Below are 18,875 nucleotides of genomic sequence, written 5' to 3' on the forward strand. Positions count from 1 at the left end.
AAACAGGAGAGCATCTCAACATTAACAGTAGTTCATTAAATATTTATATTTATGTATCTTTGTATGTATCCACACACACACATTTATATGCTCCTTATTTATTTTAGTTCTTTAACATAGGATGTAAAAGCCATGGTAGTACAGTGGTAAGAATGCAGTATTGCATGAACTCAATGCTCATTGTCAGGAGTCTGATTCTCACCACCTCAAGGTCGACTCAGCCTTCCCGAGGTTGGTAAAATGAGGACCCAGATTGTTGGGGGCAATATGCTGACTCTGTAAACTGCTTAGAGAGGGCTGTAAGCCACTGTGGAGCAGTATGTACGTCTAGGTGCTATTGCTTGACTCCCAACAATTCCCAGGGAGCAAAGATCTGAACCCATGTTTCCTAGGTCTCCAATAGTTCAGGAACACCCTGATTTACCTACAGCACCCTTTCAGTGTAAGGGTCCTGAGTTCTTTATAGGTTGCAGAAAATTCAGAGATACATTCTCTGTCTCCCCATCACATTTTCAGCATCTGAAAAAGGAGGAATTCTTAACCCCAGTGCATGGGGGGTGGGAAATCTTCTGAAAGACTTCTAAGTACACACTCAGATACCTTCTGCTTTTACATTTTGCCCTTATGCCCTTTCTAGGGAATCGCCACGGGGAAGTACCATGCGGCTGTCCTCACCAATAACGAAGAGTGGGAACAGGCCTGTATTAAAGCAGGCAGAAACTGTGGTGATCTGGTTCACCCCCTCGTCTATTGCCCAGAGCTCCATTTTAGTGAATTTACCTCAGCTGTAGCCGACATGAAAAACTCAGTGGCGGTAGGTTTGCTTGATGCATAATAATTTGTAATTTATCCATTTCTAATCCTTGCTTCATGTCAGCTGCCAGGCTGTTTTTTGCCCTCTGGTTTTTTACAGCATGGTTTGGTGTGTGTTTTTGCAAATGACTGTTAATCTATTAGTGTGTGGGCTAACATCCCCTCAAAATCAGATTATTTTATGTATAAGGTCAACCAGGAAAAAGGCAGGGGAGGGGGAGAATTGAAAAAAGATCCAAACTGCAGTGCCTGAAGGATTTTGAACGGAAACAACCACTGAAAATGGGATTCTTCTGTGCACCTGCTCTAGAAACCATAGCAAACTCTAGCATTTTGCAGAGATGGCAGAATGATGTCATCACCCTGCAAATGCTGATATTGCACACTCCTGTTCTCTAATCCCAGTGTGCAAGTCACTGCATTTGCCTGGTCACATCGCCCAGCAGTATCATTTACTCATCTCTGCAAACACCCATGTCTCAGTTTTAAATTTGATGTTCTAAAGCGGGGGATCCCCAACCCCCAGGCCACAGCCCACTACCGGACCATGGCCTATTTGCAACCAGGCCACACAAGCGGTGGACCAGTGTACACATACGCAGCTCGACTCACACAAGTAACAGGCCGGCACACATGCGTGTACAGATCGACTTGCCTGCCACACTCAAGTGGCCTGGTTCCCCTCCCCTCCAAGCCGTGCAGCAAAGTTTGGGGACTGCTGTTCTAAAGCAGACTGATGCGAATTAAAGGCAACTCCCCTATGTTGTGTTTTTCTTCAGGATCGAGATAACTCTCCCAGCTCCTGTGCTGGACTTTTTATTGCTTCACACATCGGGTTTGATTGGCCTGGTGTTTGGGTCCACATAGATATTGCAGCTCCCGTCCATGCGGTGAGTAAAGAGGATTTTCTTAATACTTTGTATGTTGCATGTCTTCCTGTCTGGAGTTTTGTCCCAGTTATTTATTTCCTTGGAAAAAAAAATCCTGCTACGTAAATGTTTGTTGCTTTCAATTATGATAAAACACAGAGGTTTTTCTTTTCCTCTAATGTTATGCCCATTGTAACTGTTTTCCCGTTTGTTTTTTCTGTTCTTTTTATCTAATCAATACATACAGTCCAGGGGTGGGCTTCGAAAATTTTAGCAAGGGGTTCTGTGCCCAGTTGCTGGCTGGGTGTGGCCATGGTTGCCATGGGGGTGGGGGGTGTTTTTTGCCCTCTCCAGGCTCTGGAGGCTTTCCTTGAGTTCCAGGAGAGCAAAACGGCCTCCCCAGGCTCCAGGCCCATTTCTGATCTTCCCGAACTTCCAGGTGGCCCTATTTTTGTCCTCCCCGAGCCTCTATGTGCTCCCTGCACTTATCTGCATCCAAAACGGTCTGCGTGGGGACTCCTAGGATGGGTGGGGTGGGCGGGGCGGGGCCAGCCAGGAGTGGGATTTGGGAGTTCTCCGAATTTCACAGAATCTTAGCTAGAGGTTCTCCCGAACCCCTATGTACCCCCAGCAGTCCACTCCTGATACAGTCTCACTATATGATTTCATGGTTCTGGGTTAGATTGTTGGAGTAGGTTGCATCTATCCTTGACAGTTATCTGGAAACTAAAAGCCATACATTCAAATCATAACTGGCATAATCGTAGGCTTCTCACTTGAATCAAGTGTTGGGAATGCTCCATTGCTTAAAGAAATACACAGGCTTGAAGATGGCTTTTGGAACGTGATACCGATAGTCCTTGATGTACGACCACAATTGGGAACCAAATTTCCGTTGCTAAGCAAGATGGTTGTTATGTGAGTTTTGCCCGATTTTAAAACCTTTTTTTTTTGCCATGGTTGTTAAATGAATCATGTCATTAAGCATATCTGCCTTCCCCAATTGACTTTGCTTGTTAGAACCGGGCTGGGAAGGTTGCAAATGATGATCACATGACCTTGGGACACCACAGCCATCGTAAATACATTCTAGTTGTCAGATGCCTGAATTAGGAGAATGTGACTGGGGGGATGTTGGTCCTAAGTGCGAAGTCTGGTTGTAAATCACTTTTTAGTGCTGTTAACAATTTCAAATGGTTGCTGAACGAATGCTTGTAAGACAAAGATTACCTATATCCGTGATGGCAAACCTATGGCATGTATGCCACAGGTGGCACGCGGAGCCATATCTGTGGGCACCTGAGTGTTGCCCTAGCTCAGCTCCAGTGTGCATGTGCTCACCGGCCAGTTAATTTTCAGGCCTTCTGGGCCCACCGGAAGTCGGGAAACGGGCTGTTTCCAGCCTCCGGGGGGGTGGGGAAGGCCGTTTTGGCCCTCCCCAGGCTCCTAGAAAGCCTCCGGAGCTTGGGGTAGACAAAAAACGGGCCTACTGGGCCCAGTGGGCCATCACGTGCTAAAAGGGTGGGGAACATGGGGAGGCCGTGCGTGCCTGCACAGGGGTGTGGGGTGGCATTAAATTATGGGCGTGGGCACGCGCTTGTGCAAGCCACCCACATTCCCCCTGCTTTTGGCACATGACTGCAAAAAGGTTAGCCATCACTGACCTATATCAATCTTTAAAGCCTTCAAGATTTAAAAGACAGGAATGTCTTTTAAAGGTTCAGCAAACTCACTCATGCTTTCTTTCAAAATATTCTTCCTGGGAGTTATGTGTAGGGTTTCTTTATATTAGTTTAGGAAGAATTTAAACAATGGTTTGTTCTTCAGTGATAATTCCTAATAATAGTCCAAGTTACAATGAGAAAAAAAACTACAGTGGAATATTGTGGATGTTACAGTTGCTTTCTGCATTTTAATTCTTTTAATAAGCAGTTGGTTGATCTTTAACTCTTTCCTTGAACCCTTTTCTCTAAAGTTTCTTCTTTTTGCTTGTGATGCAAAACAAGCAAATTTATATAAGTTGAACTAGATAGAAAATTCTTCGAACTATTATCTGACTGTCTTATTATGGTTGATTATATAGTCAGCCAGATGTTTAGACTGGATTTGGCGTTTTTATCCATCTACTTCCCAAGGACTTGGGATAGCAAATGTTTTTTCATGTTGTTAAAGGATATAATCTGTTCCAAGTAAAGGTTCCTTTTGCAATTGATGAAGCTGATGGCAATTTTTGTCAGTGTCAATGGTGTTCAAATAGTGCTCCAGATGTTTTGAGATTTTATTATTATTGTTGTTGTTATTATTATTTTTGTTGTGATAGTAACTTCAAGTCAGCCTCAATCCCTATTGACTGCCTGAATAAATCCCTTCAATTTACTTGGCAATTTTTGAAAGTGAACTTGCCATTGTTTTTTCAATGGCTGAGAATGACCTAGGTCACCTAGCTGGTATTGTGACTAAGGTGGGACTAGAACTCCCCATTTCCTGGTTTGGTGCCTTAACACTATACCAAGTTGGCTGTCAACCATCTGATAATATTACACTTTTCCTCTTAAAAATGTAAAGGACAAAATCTACGTAGCCTGAATTTTCTTCTATTGCAAACCTAAATATCACGTTTTTTTAAAAAAATACCTTCTTGTGTTCAGTCACGAAAAGGATGCCAACAGATGTGCTTCATTGTATTTTCTTTTTTTAAAAAATGTAACTGTAGATTCATGTGTGAAAACTTTATGCTACATTTGGATAACTAGAACTTACTGAATAAACCCAAGTGGTTTTGGTTCACACAATAGCCTGAGCCAATCCCAAACAAGCCACTTGTGTGAATGGACATTTGGCATCAGCTTTCAGAACTTTCTCTTAGTGTTTGTGTGTGTGCTTGGGCTCAAAGACTAGCCATCTGAGATGCCTTTTTGCTTGCCTCTAGGGAGAAAGAGCCACTGGCTACGGTGTGGCTTTGTTGCTGTCACTCTTTGGCCGTGCCTCTGAAGACCCTCTGCTGAATATGGTCTCACCGTTGGGCTGCAGCGGAGACCCCTTAGAAGACGACATGGGGAGAGATTGCAAGAGACGGCGCTTGGTTTAATTCCCCTCCTCTTCCTATTTTGGAGCTGGCATGCCAGAATTACCTCACTTTGCACTGATCAATTTCCTAAAATCTTAAAATAGCATGTGTCAGAAATGGCCATTTCAAGTGTAAAAGAAAATAGACACAAAAGTTGTGGTTGCTTCTTTCCTGATTTTCCCTGATAATGAAAAGTCCAGTCCTACTGGTTTCTAAGAATGGTTTGCATTATTTTCTAGTTTTTTGCGAATGTGTAACAACTTTGCAGCTCCCGGCCCTTGTTGAGGAGGGCCTAGAAATGTTTCTCATCTCTTCCCTTTCAAAAACTATCTGAGCCTAATAATTACAACGGTTTGACCTCTTACTCCCTATAGAGTTTTTTTAGTTAGTTTCCTGAATTCTCACTCTTGTCGGGGCTACCTTAGCCCCTTGTCTATCAAAACATATAGAGGGGGAAACAATGCAGTTGTCACCATACAGTCTAGACCAGTGTTTCTCAATCTGAGCACCTTTAAAATGTATAGACTTCAACTTGGCTGGCTGGAGAATTCTAGGAGTTAAAGTCCACACATCTTAAAGTAGTGACGAAGTGCATACTTCATGGTTAAAGGCACTGTTTCCAGCCATTCTGCCGCTGAACTCCAATTCTCTTCTGTCCTGCTTCTTGGACAACTCAACCTCCTTTTTTGACCCCTGCAGGTAGGTGAGCAATAACTAGAGTGGGAAGATTTGAAGGAACAATGACTCTCTTGCCCTGCATCACACTGGGAAACGTGAAGCCCGACATCTGCTTAAGTTGTAAGGTGGCAATCTTGGGATAAGAATCACTTTAGGCTGTGCTATACCCATGACATTAATGGAGGCCTTAATCCCTATCTTTAAAAATAGGCTTTGAACAAAATTTTCCCCCACTTGCTTTTCTTGCATGATTATTTTATCAGTGTGACCCAGTGCACATCTCCATGAAGTTCTTAACATGCTTGTGCTAATGAATTACATCAATGTTTAGAATTAAAGACCTTGTGGGAGGTAACCACGCCAGAATAAAGCTTCTCTTGTTTCAACATTGTTTGGGTTTTAAAATCAGATTTACAATGTTTTGTTTTGTTTTGTGCTAATCCCTGAAGGTGTTCCAAAGATGTTAGAGAAATTTATGGAAGATACACAGATTGCTATATTGATGGAAAGGAGCTAAATGCAGCTGGAGCAGTTAATGTCTCATGAGTAGGTCATGAGAGCAATTGGAACCATGGAGGTTCCAAGGAAAGCAATTTCTCTTGCTCTTCTTGGAGTCCCCATTGGGCCTCTGGTTGGCCAGTCCTTTCTGGAAACAAAGGCCTGGATTGGCTGGACCTAATGCATTTTTATTATACCTTTTGTGTCAAAGGCCTAAAGTAGGACCATGCTAGGAAGGTCGCTCTATCTTTTAACCCATTACTAACATTAAAACCTTAGTGTCAATGAGTTAGGGCTACCATGACCATGCTATCCAATTAGGCATCCACTGCCGGAATCATAGCACCTATTACAGATGTTCAGTCTTTGCTTGAATATATCCAGCAAAAGGGAGTTACTATTTTTATAGAGAATTGGTTCTATTATTAAAGTGCTGTCACTATTTAGAAAACTTTTTAACCTGCAGGCAGACTCTTCTTTTTCTTGGGCAAAGTCATTATTCTGTGTTCTACACACAAGATTGTGACCACTGTATGGGAATATCTACCACTAAACATGGACATGACCATCTGGGAACTTAGTGGGCAAGAGACAACACAGAAAATCCCAGGATACAAAACTGTATTTTATTTGTATGCCTATGTAACATTTCATTTGTTCATGCCACAATTATTTGACAAATTAAAGACATAATTCCTAATTAATTGTTAATTTTACTGCCCTGTTGAACTGAATTGGTAATTTGAAATCAGGCTGCATAAAATTAAAGAGGGGATCATAGGAACAGTTTCCACTTACTGAGGATTTCTCTTGGCCTAAATCACTGTTCAGCATTATAAATTCCAATCTCTGTGCAATATAAAACTACATATCACACCCTGGATATTAAATCTCACGTGTAATTGCACACCTCCATAATGCAGATTAAATATCCAATACACCAAAGCAACATTGCCTTGATGTCCTGTGGAGTGAAGCCCAACTCCCAAGTGCAGGCCCTGTTTTTTGTAGAGTTCCTTAGAGGTAATCTCCCTTCCATGCTGCTTTTTATTTTTCCTTGCGTTCTCTGGTCCATTTGATCATCGTTTCAGGTGATCTGTACAGAAATATGAGTTTAGCAAAAAGCTGCTCTTCTAGCTCCAATTCTCCAGCCTCTCTGGCCAAGAAGATTTCTGTGCACAGTTTCAGGATACGGTCCACATTGGGCAGCTCTTCGAACATGATGGAATGCGAGGCACCATTGAAATATTCTCGGATGAATTTCCCAATAACCAAAACAAATGACATATAGAGACCGATAATGCTGGTGTTTGGGGAAAAGAAGAGGCAAGGTTATTTTCAGAGTGAGTAGTGTAAGGTTTGAAATGCATTTTCCTGTTTCTGGCCCTTTGAATTTATCTTCCAAGGCGGGTCGCTTTAGCCCAAACTGTTTCTTATATGTTTCCAAATTTGTATATTTGTATGTGTACCCTGCCTTTGAATTACTGAGTTTCCTGGGCAAGTGAAAACCTGAACCCTGGGCAAGTATGCAAGAGTTGAATCTGACAGTTAACCACAAAAACCATATCAAAATAATATATACAGTCCAATTTCCTTAAGCTCCCAAAGCAAAAAAACATGGATATTTCATTAGGTCATGATCTCATGTTTACATGATTTTAACTTCCCCTTGGAGAAATTTTCCTATTTTTACAAAATGTATGGGATGTCAGGAGGCAATATGTCACCTGTTTCATGCTGTATTGGAGCTAATCACAGTCTTGTATGTAGAGACATGACATAATGTAACACCCATATTTGCTCAGAAGCTTGAGGGATCGTGGATTTTATATACCATTCTGCATCTCTTCCTGCAACGTTGGATGGTTGCTGTATAAAATCTTAAAGTGGAACAGTCTGTGAGTTCAATTCCTGCTAGAGTATTAAAACCTCACAGAATAAAATCTGGCTGTTTATGTCTGATGAGTTCCAGTATAGAATGAAACCAGTCATGGTACTTCCTATTAGTGAATATAAATAAAAGCTACATTCAGTAAATTGCTAAACAGGATTTTCCCAGAGGATTTTATTCTAGAGCAAAGCTATTCTAAGGCTTTCAGATATTATATTATTTAAAGTTAACCCTTGTTTTTTAATCACAAACTAGCTAGCAGTTTGGTGTAAAATACAATATAAAAATAACAATTCTAATTAAAAAGCCTGATCACTCCTCCTTCCTTTCTTGAAATTGTACTTAGAGCAGTTCTAAGGCTTGTTTGCTACAGTTTGTGAATAAATAAAACACTGGAGATACGATTGGTGGCATAATAAAACTTCTTTTTGATGTTCTCACTAGTTTCTGAGAAAGTTGCCAACCTCTTTCGTATGTTTGAATCAACCACCGATAGGACTACCTCAAAAACATTGTAAAACGTGGTCTATAACAACTACCAAGGAAACTAAATCTCTAGGACAACTTCCTCAACTTGGTGGCCTTCAGGTTCATTTAACTCCAATTCTGTCAATGGCTGAGTAGGGAGCCAGAAGAGGAAATAGTGGCTCCACTATCCTTACCCATATGAAGTGATGTATCCCAGGCCAGAAGGATTAACTTTATCGTTACAAATTATAATCTCCATATTCTTGCTGCATTTGTTATCCAAACAGAGAGGCTTCTGCTCTTTAACAATCCACCATTCAGAAACATGACTTGAAGACTCCTTGTCTGGCAAGCGCTGCAGCTTTATGGTTATATTTCTGAAGAAGGCCATCGCATCAATGTCTTCTAACTTCTGGGAATGAACTGTTGAAAACAAGTTAGTCTCTGCTTCCCACACTTTCTTCCTCAGAACACGTGCCTGTGCTAATCTTAATTCTATTTACGTCTTGTAATAAAGACAGGGAACAAAGACCCGGGTTCTGGCTGAGGAATTCTGGGAGTTAAAGTCAACATATCTTAGTTGCCAAATTTGAAAAACACTGATTTAGGCTTGTTTAATGCTAAGCTATAATTGAGTCTATTTTGTTTTGTTTTTATATGAATATGTGAAACCATTTATTAGGGGTTTTAGGGCATTATAACTTATTCAATTGAAAATGATGATTTAATATTATGTATGAACAGTCAAAACTGGTTTGCACACTTAAATCTTCTATCTTCTGATTCTACAGTCAAAACTAGCTCATACTGGCATTTCCTTATTTGTGTGCAATTATTACCAAATGCTTCAAAACACAGGAAAAAAATGTAGTCTACTGCAATTGGGCTCATCATCTTATTAAATTATAATTTATTTTAACCATAGTTTGTTAATTAAACCAGAGTGATCTAGTTCACATGAGATGTTAAAAATTGATTAAGACATCATCATCATCATCATCATCATCATCATCATCATAATTTAATTTGTATACCGCCCTTCTCCCGAAGTACTCAGGGCGGTTTACAGCCAAAATAAAATACAGCAACACATACAATACTAAAAACAAACATTAAAAAACTTATTAAATTTGGCCCAATATTAAAATACAAGTAACCCTAAAAATTAATAAAGATTAAAACCCCATAAAATCAGCTAAAAAATTAAAATTAAAATTCAAGCCAGTCCAGCAAGACAATGTAGTCATGCATTGCAATAACCTCTAACCAATCCAAGCAAATGATTATAGCTCATTGTGATGTGAAATAGCAGCAAAACAAGGTTAAAAATCCACTTTAAAAGAGAATACTCTTTTTTTTTCAAGACATAGGAACGAGCTAGCCATGATGGGTGTGTATATGTATTTGATTTTAAATACAAAAAGGGCCTTGTATCTTCTCCCAGCTTCTACTCAGCCAAGCAATAGTCATAAAATTTGTCTGTTGCTTAACAACGGTTTAGAAATAGGATTATAGGCAATATCTCAAAGTAGACGGCACATTTTAATCTGCCAATCATAGAACTTACCAACTTTCAAGTTATTTGCTATTTTAGCATCTGCCCCATTAGTTGCTCTGAGATATTTTGGTAGAATACCAGGAAGTACACTTGAGAGGGGGGAAAAAGAATAACACTGTTATTTTCACAAGCTTCCAAACCAATGCTAATTTTTTAAACACATTCATCCAGCCTACATATTTTATTACCTAAAATGGAGCAAAAATATCATATCTCCTCCATCCAGATCAAAAAACATTGTCCCTAGACCCAGAAAAACAATTGCAAACTTGAATCAGAAACCCCACAAGCATTTCTCCCTAGCCTTAGTAATGGAAATACAAAAATAGCATTCCCCCAAAAGTCTAACAATGACATTGCATTATTTGATCATGCAATTGCATTACCATCTTGACTTGTTGCAGACAGTCCTAGTTATTGGCCAGAGTAGACTTGTAAATAAATAGAGACTAAAACAAAAAATACCACCTACATTGGTTCAGTCCGAGTCCCAGAGAGCATGTGAACGATTTGATCCCTTATTTCCTTCTCTCCATATCGCACAGTATGTACGCCAGATGCTTCAATATTCATCACAAGAGAAGCATTCCTGATTTCATAAGGAAATGAGCAAAAATCTTATTTAAAAAAAAATATCACAGAAGCCACTTGGGGAAGGTCTGATGCATCTTTGTGATGTTTTCTGGATATTTGTGAAAGCACAACAAATAGGGATTTAAGAAGGGTGCCTCTTTTTGGAAAGGAATATTTGCTTTAGATGAGGGTTACAAGTCTGGTTTATACCTAATGGTGCATCATAATATGATTGCTTTGGCATCAGTGGAATTTGGGAAACCACCTCAAGATGTTTGCAGCTAGGGTCAAGGGCAGACAAATGATGGAAGCAGCATTAAATGAATATAATGCAAGGCCCACCTCTTCTACATAGGTCAGCACATTGCACACACAATGTTCACAAAGAGGCAGGGCTTAAGTTGCAATGGCACAATGCTGGTTTCATCCTTTTTAGAAAAGTGCAGAGATGCTTCTGAATCTGCTTGACATTGTTTAGTGTTATGGAGGAACCAGGCCAGGGTGCCTTGTTAACCATCTATGGTTTTAAAAGGACCTAATATAACATGGGAACCAGGCCACAATGGAAGGAAATTAATGCAACAACTAGGGATTAGCTGGCTTCAATATATGCATAAAATACATTCCTTTGTTTTTCTTTTACCTGGTAAGAGTCCAGTGGAAGTTGACATAAACTGCAGAGGAATTGGAGAGCTCTGCAATCATAGCTTTCCGATTCCCTGGACTGATGCTCCAAAGCAGGCTGGCATTGCCTTTTATTTTAGCAGTTACAATGTCCTCTGGGTTATAGCCACCTATAAAGTACGAGGCAGACTAGAGAAAATAAAATAAATTGGAAAACAGTTTTAAAAGCACAATGTAAAAAATCACACTTTACAATGAAGTCATTTCCAACCCAAAATCTTCCAAGATATTGGAATTGCAAAGCTTAGGGTTACTAGCCAACGCAAAATTTGCAACTCCAACATATGGTAGAGTACCAAACTTGCTTTAAAAAAGTCTCTTTCTTGGTCTCGCTCTCGCTCTCGCTCTCCCTCTCTCACTTCTATTTATCTATTTATCATCTATCTATCTAATATGGGGCACTGCACACCAAAACAACTAGACACAAGGGCAGTTTTTTCCCGAATGCCATCACTCTGCTTAACAACTAATTCCCACAACGCTGTCAAATAATTTACTAAGACTGTATTACTATTCTTCTTCTTTTCCTTATTAATATCTATGTCTTCCTGCTTATTACTATAACCCTTTTGCTTATATATTTCAATTATATTGTTTTTGTTTCCTAGTACGATTTGATAGCTTATTAGTAACCTTAACTATCACTAAGTGTTGTATCTTTTTATTCTTGATGAATGTATTTTATTCTCCTTAGGTACACTGAGAGCATATACACCTAAGACAAATTCCTTGTGTGTCCAATCACACTTGGCCAATAAAGAATTCTATTCTATTCTATTCTACTCATCTCACTGTCAGCTATTATTATGGCTGGTTGCACAGTCAATCAAATGCTTACACTGAACTTGGCATTTTGTCCACCTATTGAGTCTTTTCCAAGGACCTGAGATAGGCAACTGCTGTTTGATGATATTTTAACGTTATCATCACAGGATGTAAGCTGATTATTATATATAAAACAATGTGAAATAACAGTTGCGGTTTTTTAGCTGGCAATAGCCTTCATAAGCATCAAGTTCTTCCCAAGAACCTTAGATGTCATAGTGTATTGGTGTAGTATATATTCAGATCCAAGCAGTATTGCCTCTTGTAATTGTCAGATGGAAATTTTATCAATGTGTAGATTTTTAAAGTGCCATCCAAGATTTTTTGGACTGGTGCTAGTGGGCCAATAACCACCAGTACCACCACAACTGATATATGCCACAATCTTTCAATCCTGATGTTCAGATCTTACTATGATTATACCATTTCATTAGTAGCTTGATTTTTTTTAAATCTCAAGAATATTCCAAGAGAGCCCAGAAGCATGTGAGCAGTCCCAATCCTGTGGTGTGCTGAATTGTCTCATGCCGATTGTGAGAGCCAATTGTTACATTTTCTGGAATTTTGTGGGCTAATTAAGTGTAGAGCTAAGTCGTAATCATTAATTGGTGGCATGGTGTGGAGTCAGCAGAGCTAGTTTGAATGCATTTAACAGGACACCACTCCCCCAATATGTCTTGCCTTCTATTTCATCATGAAAAAGTGATAGCATAAGAAATAGGCTGCAGTCAACCTGGGAAATTTCTTCCAGGCATCTGGTAACCAACAAATTTTACACTGAATCCAAAGGAGGGAAAGAAATCAACTTCCAGCCAACAGCTCCTGCTTTTCATTACAAAAGCAGCTGGTAACTGAAAAGGGGAAGATAACCTAAATTGGGAACTGTGTCCCCAGTAACTAATAATAACATGTACATTGCCCCTGCTTCTAAAGCTGTAATATGGACAACACTCCATAGGAGAGTTGATTTAGTTTGTTAAATTGATTTGCTTACATCTTTTCTATAACTCTGTTGTTTTAGGGTTTGAACTGAATTTAAATAAGAACTCACCAATGCCTTAGGCAAGAACTGGTTTCTAAAGCCAGGATTAAGACCAGGAATAATATGAAATTAACAGTAAAACAGGATGCAGAATATATTTTTCTCAAAAATGAAGTAACAAAGCCAAATTTGGGGATACATTGTAATATATGCTGTATATATTTAGTTTTGGATTGTTTTATTGGTTTTAAATGCTTTATTGTTTTAGAACTGTAAGATACCTAGAGTCACGTGGTTGAGATGGGTGACCATAGAAATTAGATAAATTTCCTTGAAACTTGTAATTTATTTATTTATTTATTCATTCATATTTGTATACCGCCCTATCTCCCGAAGGACTCAGGGCGGTAATGTGTTTTTGTGGAGCAACTGGAAGAAAAATGCTGGGGAAACATGATCCCTGCAGTTCACATTGTGAGAGTGTCCTTGTGTACGTATATAGAAGTACATATATTGTGTATATACAAAGATACATATTTGTTTTCTGAGGTTTTCGCGGGTGTTTGTATGTAGGTTATTCAGGTTTTCTCCCGCGTAAAATTGGAAGTGTCTTGGCGACGTTTCGACGAAGTCTCATTCATCATCTTCAGGCTTCAGTTTCGTGCTTCTGGGAGCAATGTGTGATTGCAGCTGTTAAAGATACATATATACTTACAGGATAGAGAGCATATTGAGCAGTGAATTGATTATATGCTGCATGCGTGAAAGGAACCAGATTTTGTTGCTGAGCACTCATAGTGAACAAGGACTAGAAAAAAAGAAAAACAAAGACTATATTACAAACTTTTTCTGTGCTAGAAATGTAACTCACTGAATTAACTCTTGTAGGTTGTCTTATATTAGCCCTGTGTTAATACAGCAAAGCAACTTTTTGGATACATCTCCAAACAATGCATGGTGGGGGGGGGATTTCATAGCATCATTTTCCAAATTACACAACTTGTGTTATTTATGTGATGACATCATGACACATTTGATGTCATCATGGCTTCTATCAGACATCGAAAGTCTCCAGCTGACCATTATCTCATCCACTCATTCTTAACCTTAACCTTAACTTTTCAGGTGTGCTGAATTACAATTTCCAGGATGGGCTCACAAATTTGGAGGGCAGCAAGTTGGGGAAAGATGATTTATTCTGATCAGGAAGAAAAAGCTTCCCCTTTACCAATTGTATAATTCTTTCTGATAGAGATAACAAAGACTGAATGAGGCCTTTTTTATTAATTTAATAAATAAAAATATTTTGCAGGCAAGATCTGCTTAACCACATACCCTTAGCCAGTGATGGGATTCAGCCAGTTCACACCACTTCGGGAGAACCGGTTGTTAACTATTTGAGCAGTTTGACAAACTGGTTGTTAGAAGAAATCATTAGGACAGAGAACCGGTTGTTAAATTACTTGAATCCCACCACTGCCCATAGCTCCCTTCTCCTTTTAACTGATATAAATTGAGCAATGGAAATGGAGCTACTTGTAAAAGGCTTAAATATTCTCTTCTCAACTGTCCTCTCTGTTACCTCATAGCCACTGATGGTAATTTTGACAGAGATATCCAGGGGCTGGTTGGTGACACCTGTCACAGATTTCAATGACATAAGAAGAAGTGGAAACCACATAATGAAGACAAGTAAGAAGATAGTGAAGCCACCCATCCAATATTTCATAATTCGTTTCTTCTTCTGCCCAGGAGGTTGGGGATATTTCTGGAGGGGAAAGAGGAGTTAATTGACAAAGAGTTTGGTTACTCCATATATAAACATGAAATAATAGCAATAGCAATTAGACAGAATTGGGCAGAATTAGGCTGCAAACTGTTTTCTAACCACTGAGCCACCATGGCTCAATAAGTAAATAGTACAACCAATCTATACAGAATAAGAGCCATCTGAAGCCAGAACCAGGAGCAGCAACCTTAAATTTTACACCAGTGCTTCAGCATTGCTAATTTTGATCAACACTAGCAACAGAGCATATTCTGAATTCTATTTCCTAAACGCTTGTGATCAAAGCTACACTGTTGGTGGTAGGTAATATTTCAAGGTAATGTATGACTGAATGTTTTTCTCCCTTCTCCCTCTCAAATAACAAGGCATGGAGATTCAGGAATCAATGGTACAGGACCTAAGTGAATTGTGGAAAGTGGCATATAATTTGAATAATTTTAAAAGGGGACTGGAGAGGTTTATGGAAGATGAGGATAACAGTGGTTACTGAGATTTCTGCCTTCTGAATTATGAACAATGGGCCTTAGTACTGACTGCTAAGAAACTCCAGTAAAAGGGAGCTCTTGCCTTCTGTTCCAGAGTTGTGAGTTTCTCCAATTATCTAGTTGAACACGGGTGGACACAGATTTGTTAATTTATGTACTGCTCTTAACAATACTGGGCTAGATGGGCTTAGGGTCTGATCCAGGAGGATTCTGATAAGATTTTTTAAGACAGTCGACTATATTTTTTTTCTTACACAGAAAAAATGGCATCCAGGACATCTACATAACTGAAAAATATATCCCTGCATCCATGTTAATGATATGCATCAAGCAGCAACCAAGGAAAGCATATTTTTGTAGGTATAATACAATTTTCCCAGTGCCAAATATTTCAAAATCCCTTTATGATTTATCTGACAAAAGTGCAATGATCTCAGTGTTTTCATATTAGTGTTTCCAAAAACTACATGTTGTGGCCACATTTCCATTTATGATTATTCAGATATGAGCAAAAAGATTATCATCACAGAAGTTGGAAATCTTAAATACAATGTTTATTGTAATACAGCTAATAAAAATAAACCATTTCAGAGGTCGACTAGATCATCCCAGACTCCCCCGCCCACTCAATCTGCCACATTGTAGAAGTTTTACACTATTATTTCCAGAGTTTCCAGCAAGTTTATCCTGTGTCGCCTACAATAAGAGCGTTAGCAAGATCCAGAGAAAAAAACCACTCACTTTTTCACCCTCTCTCTGACATTTTAGAATGAAAATATTTGCATAAATATCCTCTAAGCAGATCCAACTGGACAGGCTGAGTGTAGAATCAGTCCAGACCCAGTCCATGGCAGCCTTCAGCTCAACCAAGAAAGGTATTATGCGGAATCTATCCATGAGAGAATAAAAAAGGCAAATTGATATTGGTGACTAGCATTTTGTAATAAACATTTCAAACATAAACATTTGATAAATTAATTTTTAGGAGTTTATTCAAAGGCTTTCCTCTAAAGAAAAATCAACAGAGAACTATCAATCTTTAATTTGGATACCAATAATATCCTGATACAGATACCTGTAATTCTTCTTTCAAAGAATTACAAATCAAAACAAAACATCTGCACTCATTTTAAATTTACACTGCAGAAATGTTCTGCAACTAAATCATTTAACCAATGCTGCTAACACTGGAGCATCCCTATGTTTTCAGGTACAAAATCTTAAGACAGAATGAAAATGATAAATTGTACTTTTTACAAGTGGCATAGAGGCAACCAAAAAATTCATATATTATTGATTGACTAATTGATTGATTTTAGGACCAGTCAATCATAGATTTCCATTTATGACTTAAACTTGACTCATAAAAAATCATAATCATAATTTTATTTATGGCTGTTTATAAAAAATTCTATTCATATTGTCAAAACTAGGTGATCTTTATCACTATATGAAAAAGGGAATGGAAGATAGCAAGAACTGTTTCTTGATTCCATTGTCTGGGAGCCACAGAGTTCGGATTATTATCCTACTTAAGGGCTGGTGAAACTTTGAACGTAGGTATACCATTTCCGCCCATAAATCATATTCAGTAAATCAAGCCCAGTACATCTATGCTGAGCAAATGCCTATCTAATATTTTTTCTTGAAAATCTCCAATGATTGAACACTTACAATAAAAGGCAAAGGTTCCCCTCGCACATATGTGCTAGTCGTTCCTGACTCTAGGGGGCAGTGCTCATCTCCATTTCAAAGCCGAAGAGCCAGCACTGTCTGAAGACGTCTCCGTGGTCATGTAGCTGGCATGACTAAATGCCAAAGGCGTACGGAACGCTGTTACCTTCCCATCAAAGGTGATCCCTATTTTTCTACTTGCATTTTTTATGTGCTTTCGAAAGCACGCTTACAATAGGTACTGTTTAATAGCTCTGTTAGGAATTCCTCCTTATTCCACATTTGGATCCCTCTTTCTTAAGTTTCCCTTGCCAGTTTTGTCTTGCCCTTAGATGCTCTGGAGAAATAAATCCAGACCTTCTGATATTCCTTCATGCATCTGAAGACTGCTTCCATGTCTTCCCTGATCTTTCTCTTCTTTAAGCTAACCATACTAAGTTCCTTTAATCAATCTTCAGAGTATTTAGTCCTCAAGCCTCTTGCTATCTTTGTATTCTTCTCTGCACTCTTTCCAGCTCTTCGGCATCTTTTTTCATATTGGGAACTCCAGATGCTAAAAGAGGCATGTTTAAAAAATTTTCCTCTAATTGCCCACACACACAAGCACTACATTATACTGGTAGTTGGGCTGGAAAGAAAAAGTGATTGAAAGTTACATAGTGAACTTCTGTGCCTGAGAGAGGACTAGTACTTGGTCTTCCAGCCTTAGTCCCACATTTTAACTTTTAGGTCATATTTTTTAGAATATTGTTTAGAAATTTGTTTGGAGTTGTAGAATAGAGGTCACATTTCAAACGATCTAAGTGCCAAAGCCCACTGCAACTACATAGCAAAAAAGGCTCTAAGAGTTGTAAACCTAATCTTGCGTAGCTTCTTTTCCAAAAACACTACACTACTAACCAGAGCATATAAAACATTTGCTAGATCAATTCTAGAATACAGCTCACCTGTTTGGAACCCTCACCACATCTCTGACATCAATACAATTGAACGTGTCCAGAAATATTTTACAAGAAGAGTTCTCCATTCCTCTGAAAACAACAAAATACCTTATCCCACCAGACTTGAAATCCTAGGCTTAGAAAACTCGGAACTCCGTCGCCTTCGGCAAGACCTAAGTTTAACTCATAGAATCATCTATTGTAATGTCCTTCCTGTTAAAGACTACTTCAGCTTTAATTGCAATATTACAAGAGCAACCGATAGATTTAAACTTAATGTTAACCGCTTTAATCTAGATTGCAGAAAATATGACTTCTGTAACAGAATCATCAGTGCTTGGAACACTTTACCTGACTCTGTGGTCTCTTCCCATAATCCCAAAAGCTTTAACCAAAAACTTTCTACTATTGACCTCACCCCATTCCTAAGAAGACCATAAGGGGAGTGCATAAGAGCACAAACGTGCCTACCGTTCCTGGTCCTATTGTTTTTCTTTTTCTCCTTCTTATATATATATATGCTTATTTCTCCTAATATTTACTCTTATATATGTTTATACACTATATAATCTTTTCTGTATGATACTTATATATATTGTTGTGACAAAATAAATAAATAAATAAATAAATAAATAAATTTTCCCTTCTCACAATTTGCATCAGTAGAATAGTTTGGGTCAAAGAAGAATCTTTTTGCTGCTGAAGTTACTTTATTAGTATGAAAGTCCAAAACCTACCAGTTAGTTCCAATCTCCCTTCGGCCATCTTCTTCTAGGTGTGCACATGTTTATGTCCTGTCAAGAAATTACTACTTACCCTTGGAATAAATAGAGGTTTATATAGTTGTAATTCTTGGTTAAAAAGCGGCCCGTGGTCCGATTTGGGTAGCCACATTTGATCTGATATGCGGACAAACCAAAAGAAATACACTTGACCAAATACCACACCTGAGCCAATCTATTCCTGTTAAATCTCCTGTGAAGGAACAGAAAAAATCATTCTGATCTCTCACTTTTTCTAACTACATATACTATAAAATTTTCTTAGTTCTTGGCTGTTACTCAATTTAGTGTCTCTGTA

General features: G+C 38.7%; 2 protein-coding genes across 2 annotated transcripts in view; one reads left to right on the forward strand and one right to left on the reverse strand.

Annotated features, from left to right (window-relative positions):
- The window catches only part of NPEPL1 (aminopeptidase like 1), a 31,214-nt gene extending 24,620 nt beyond the window's left edge, over nt 1-6,594 (forward strand). Inside the window, exons 10-12 of the mRNA XM_058177621.1 lie at nt 638-814; nt 1,593-1,703; nt 4,612-6,594. Coding sequence (XP_058033604.1) covers nt 638-814; nt 1,593-1,703; nt 4,612-4,770 — 447 coding nt within the window. The 3' untranslated portion in view covers nt 4,771-6,594. The remainder of the gene's footprint in view (nt 1-637; nt 815-1,592; nt 1,704-4,611) is intronic.
- A 366-nt stretch (nt 6,595-6,960) lies between these two features.
- Nucleotides 6,961-18,875, reverse strand: part of LOC131195077 (piezo-type mechanosensitive ion channel component 2-like) — a 50,932-nt gene continuing 39,017 nt past the window's right edge. Inside the window, exons 33-41 of the mRNA XM_058176702.1 lie at nt 18,612-18,770; nt 15,922-16,069; nt 14,489-14,674; nt 13,622-13,714; nt 11,059-11,228; nt 10,315-10,431; nt 9,852-9,931; nt 8,479-8,707; nt 6,961-7,228 (exon numbers count right to left, since the gene is read on the reverse strand). Of these exons, the coding sequence (XP_058032685.1) occupies nt 6,973-7,228; nt 8,479-8,707; nt 9,852-9,931; nt 10,315-10,431; nt 11,059-11,228; nt 13,622-13,714; nt 14,489-14,674; nt 15,922-16,069; nt 18,612-18,770 (1,438 nt within the window). The 3' untranslated portion in view covers nt 6,961-6,972. The remainder of the gene's footprint in view (nt 7,229-8,478; nt 8,708-9,851; nt 9,932-10,314; nt 10,432-11,058; nt 11,229-13,621; nt 13,715-14,488; nt 14,675-15,921; nt 16,070-18,611; nt 18,771-18,875) is intronic.

The sequence above is a fragment of the Ahaetulla prasina genome, chromosome 3 (genome assembly GCF_028640845.1).
Source record: "Ahaetulla prasina isolate Xishuangbanna chromosome 3, ASM2864084v1, whole genome shotgun sequence".
Classification (NCBI taxonomy): domain Eukaryota; kingdom Metazoa; phylum Chordata; class Lepidosauria; order Squamata; family Colubridae; genus Ahaetulla; species Ahaetulla prasina.